The 5,226-nt window shown below is 37.6% G+C and overlaps 1 protein-coding gene across 1 annotated transcript; it reads left to right on the top strand.

Moving 5' to 3' along the window:
- Nucleotides 1–1,328, top strand: SERLADRAFT_374898 (uncharacterized protein; the record flags this gene model as incomplete). Its single annotated transcript, XM_007324435.1, has 5 exons — nt 1–184; nt 241–463; nt 593–724; nt 784–976; nt 1,260–1,328. 5 exons carry the CDS (start codon nt 1–3, stop codon nt 1,326–1,328), a joined length of 801 nt encoding a protein of 266 aa, XP_007324497.1.
- Between the last annotated feature and the right edge of the window lie 3,898 nt (nt 1,329–5,226).

The following is a 5,226-nucleotide window of genomic DNA, read 5'->3' as shown; positions in this document are numbered from 1 at the left end:
ATGACTTGCGAACTCAAGACTTTCTGTGAGCTCTTTGCCAACCATCAGCTGCAACCAAACCACCATCTCTCGCTCCACCTTGATAAATGCCTATCATTATTCAGCCCCATCCACAGTTGGTGGGCTTTTCTATTTGAGCACTACAATGGGATCATTCATAACCTAAACTCCAATCAAAAACCAGGTTTGTATGGACATAGAACTCTAGTGCATAAAAACTGATGTGCCTGCTATTTTCAGGAGAAATGGAGAAAAGCTTCCTAAAATATTTCTGTATAGGAGCAAATCTAAGGGCATTTGCATCCCACATCAAATTTCCACAGACTGAACTTTATGATTTGATGATGAAGTCTTTTCACCAAGCTTTTATTGAGCCTAATAGCTCCCTTCTCAGCAATTTCCTCAGCTATGAAACAACCTCAATCTTTAGTATAGCTGACTGGATGGAATTATCTGAAGATGTGTACAAAGCTTTATTGGACAAACTCAATGCTGGATCTTCACCATATCAATTATAATTTATACAATGGGATAATGATGTCAAAGGTACCAACATATACCTTCTAGATCACAAGGCTTGATCCATCAAAAGTGTGAAATTGGATGGAGTTTCATTCTCGACTCCGAAGAGTTCTCTCAGAAACTCATTTGTGCTGTTCAAATTTCTGACAGTTGCTGGAGCCATTACCGCCGGACAAACATGCCAGATATTTTACATCACTGTGTTGCAGTCATGGACCGCTCAACCAATGAAAAATTTCTTGTAGTTTAAGAATATGAAAGCTTTTCTCCATCAGACAAGGATAAGGATCTATTTCTCGCCTTTGAGAACCTGGGTACCCAATTGTATTACAATCACTTCAAATTCCACCCATGCATACTAAAGCTGAGTGATATAGTTTTGCACTTCAGTTGCTTAGCATATGTACCTGAGGATATTGGGCAAGAATGTATCATTGCAAAATTGTTGGACAGGGTGCGTACTCTTCTTTTTTTCCAAGCTCTTTGACTCAATTCTATTTAGTCTTGAATTCCAGTCTTGGATCTTAGTTTCAAATACAACCCGTAGGTGCATTGAGATAAATTGAATCTCCAATGAGATGTTCAGACCAGTTGCTACTATAGCTACCCCTTTTTACTGGTAGTTACTTTATTTTGATTTTTCATGCCGTACAATGAGAAGTAATGACTACTCAATAACTCACAGAGTAGAATCACACCTCCTTCACTTCAGTCAACCTATTTCCACGGCCTCTTAGGTTGATCAGTTACTGTTCAATGATATGCCTAAGAGGCCTTTATCCTGGGATTATCCCATAGGCAGGTAATCCATACAGGACTCCCTTGAGTTAAGGTCATCCAAGGACAATTTGAGAATCCTGGGACTCCCAACTGGTGTCAGGGGTCCTAGTATTGATTTAAATTTTGAGATTTGTATATCCTATATTATTACAAGGTAGGACTATCCTAGGATGTTATTAAAATCAAAGTGTTCCATAATAAGTGGCAATGTGTACTTTAGGATTTATATACATGGTAGTCCAATCATATTCTGGAATGTCCTAGGGGAGTATTTCTAAAGACTATCCTTGTAAAATATAGTATCCTGACTGGAAATTTTAAATAACATTTAGCTAATCTCATAGGATATACAAGTACAATAGGGACATTCTGGACAACCATTGGGAAACTAACAGTACTTATATTAGTTTCCTTGGATATTCTGGGATGTAGTGAGATATAATTAGTACCCAAAGTAGTCATATTAGATGCTTTTAACCCTATTTGGTACTCCCAAAGGATATCCAGATACAATATGAATATTTTTTAAGATTATCAGGACACTTGCAGTACAAATATTAGTTTTGTTGGGTCTTCTGGATACCATGTGGGTATAGATACTCTGAAAGGACATCCTATAGGAGTATCAGTGGGACAAACGTAATACCCAAAGTAGTTACATTAGATGCTCTAGAGACTATGTGGTACTCCCAAAGTATATCTAGGTAAAACCTGACAATTTTGTATGACTATTGGGACACCAACAGTATGAATAGTAGTTTCATTGGATCTTCTGGACATATTGTAGGTAAAAGTAAAGAATATCCAGGTACAGCAGGGACATCCTATAGGAACATCAGGGATACCCAGTGGTCTCATTGGATGCTCCAGACAGTGTACAGGTACTTCTAAAGGATACCTATGTAAGATTGGGACCCAGGATAGTCTTATTGGATGTTGTGAACACCATACAAACACTCCAAAAAAACATCCAGGGCACAATTGAGAAATTTTAGATGACTATTGGGATACTAATTGTACAAATATTAGTTTCTTTGGATATTCTGAACACTGTCTGGTACTTTCAAAGAACATCCAGGTACAAATAAGAATATTTAAGAGGACTATTAAGACACCAGCAGTACAAATAATAGTCTCATTGGATATTCTGTACAACGTGTGGATACTATCAAAGGACATCTAGGGTATAATAGGGACATCCTACCAGAGCATCTGGGATGCCTAGTGGGACACAAGTAGTGCCCAGGATAGTCTTGTTGAGTATTGTGGACACCATACAGGTACTCCCAAAGAACATCCAGGGTATAGTAAGGACATCCTGGTGGAGTATCTGGGAAGTAATTGGACTACTATGTATATAAATCCTAAAGTACACCTTGCCACTTATTATGGAACACCCCAATTTTAATAACATCCTAGGATAGTCCTACCTTGTAATAATATAGGATATACAAATCTCAAAATTTTAATCAATACTAGGACCCCTGACACCAGTTGGGAGTCCCAGGATTCTCAAATTGTCCTTGGAAGACCTTAACTCAAGGGAGTCCTGTATGGATTACCTGCCTATGGGATAATCCCAGGATAAAGGCCTCTTAGGCATATCATTGAACAGTAACTGATCAACCTAAGAGGTCATGGAAATAAGTTGACTGAAGTGATTGGAAACACTTTGTACTTGGTGTACTAACCTTGAGCATTCTTCAACAAAGCCACATAGCATGGCAGCAACTTATACTAACTATGAATTGTTGCCAGGTTAAGATTGGCCCATTCCTCTTATAAAAAAACCAACAGCTCATCTAAATTCCAACATTACAAAGCACTCTGTGGGCACTTACTGCAGGAATTTTTTATCATTGCAGGTCAGATACATCAGCAATATTTTCATTCTTGATGGCTTACTTAGCTTTATGTAGTAAAAATTATTAGGACTTCATTGTGGGAGGTTCAAACAGTGAAAAACTTGTGTCAAAGTTTCTATGTGGAAATAAAACTATACTAATGTCACAGTGTTTATATGCAGTGATTATGATGTACCAACAAGAAATTGAAGGTGAGGAAGGAGGAGAGTATTGTTTATCACAACACACAATGGGATCCGCACCCGTGTACAGTGATTCTGGACCTTCTAGGCATGCAACCAATTAGTATGCTTTCCAAGTATGCCTTGGTAGCTTAGTTGGTAAAATACCAGACCATGAAAGCTGGAGTCCCAGGTTCAAGCCCTGGCCAATGCATGTTTTCTCATACTATAAACAAATATCATAATTTGTCATTGTTAATGGGTAAAATATATATCAAGTGAAAAGGAGATTAAGTGGGAATGGTGACAGGCTTCAGAGTATTAATTCCTCAGAGATCTGACAGGAGATTCCAGGTCAGTATGACCAAGTCCTTAGTAATGTTCAGTGTGAGAGATTACAGCTAAATTCATATTGCTAAACCAGGGTGTGAGAACACAAGTACAGATGGACTGGGTGGTGTATAAAACTAACTGTAGTGCTGACATTGGCACACTACAGTTCAGCCACAATAATTAGCCTTTCATTGAGATTTAGTCTAATATTATTATTCCATGTTACTGGTAACATTTTGGTTCATTATATCATTTGCATACTAATAGTATGATTGAAAAAATGTTGTTTGATCCACAATATAGAATTCAGTTGCAAACCTATGTTGATATATGCATTTACCATATGTCCATACTCAAAGACAGATACCAAAACCAGAGAAGACCTGTATTTTTACCTCCACCTGGTCTCATCCATGAACCTTCTTTATCATATATCATCTGATGCTTGCCTGGAGGATTATCTTCACAGGTTGCAGTTGCTTTTACAGTAGAGACCCTTGTCTCTTCAGCTGGTACTATCAAGTTTTCTGCCAGATGACTCCTTGTACATGCAATGTAAACACTATTGCAAACATGTCAATACCATGCCATAACAATGCTATCTGTGGAGACATGATATTGGTCAAAAATGGTCCTATGGTGAAGAAGGGGGGGAAAAGGTAGAGAGCTCCAAATGGACTCTTTAATTAAAACTATCTGGTGGTATAAACAAAGTGGAAGAGACATTACAACTGTAACTGCTGAATGAAAGATGCTGCTGACAAAACCGGATAAACCCGGTCTCTGCCGAAGCAGCCATTGTTCTCCATGGAGTAACCATTGTTCTCCTAGGAGCACAATTGTACTCCTAGGAGTCATTATACTGTAGCAAGTAGCACCTCCGACTATAAGTAGTAGGGGGTTTAGTATAGGAATACCTCAGTCATTTCTATAGCCTCTCGGGCAGCGGCTGAGGTATGTTACATTACATTTATTAGAGATCACCTTAAACTAACATCTATTGTAGTTTCACTTAGTTTTATTAGCTGCACCCTATTAAAAAACTGGTTTACTAATTAAATATTCCTAGTCTTACACTGGAAACAGAGGACTTTACTATAACCTTCCATTCAATATGTTTGGTATGTGACATTACATAATGCTAAGTTCAGAGATTCATTGATTTCCATGACGATTGCCATGACATATAAGTAACCAACATAGAAGTTCATTATCTTTAACCCAAGGCACTAACAGCAATAGCATGAAGGATTTTCAACTTCTCTTCTATACTGCTTCAGAAGGTTTGTTATGTCATTTTTAATTCTATCAAAGTTTTAAACCTAGCTTAGAATCTCAGTGAGTTGACCAACATTAGATATTTGTATCTACATAGTACATAGAAAATAAGTAATCCAGTGACAAACATAAGGTCATAAGAATATTGTAGAGATTTAACCTTAAGCTCATTGTGGTGTAACAAGACATGAACTGAGCTCTGTACCATTTTGACCACAAATAGTAATTTACAGAGCACTAACCAAACCCATTTTACTAATCCCTAAGGTAAACTATGGGGCACAAAA

Source organism: Serpula lacrymans (assembly GCF_000218685.1).
Source record: "Serpula lacrymans var. lacrymans S7.9 unplaced genomic scaffold SERLAscaffold_19, whole genome shotgun sequence".
Lineage (NCBI taxonomy): Eukaryota > Fungi > Basidiomycota > Agaricomycetes > Boletales > Serpulaceae > Serpula > Serpula lacrymans.
This window is presented reverse-complemented; position numbering and strand designations above follow the sequence as displayed.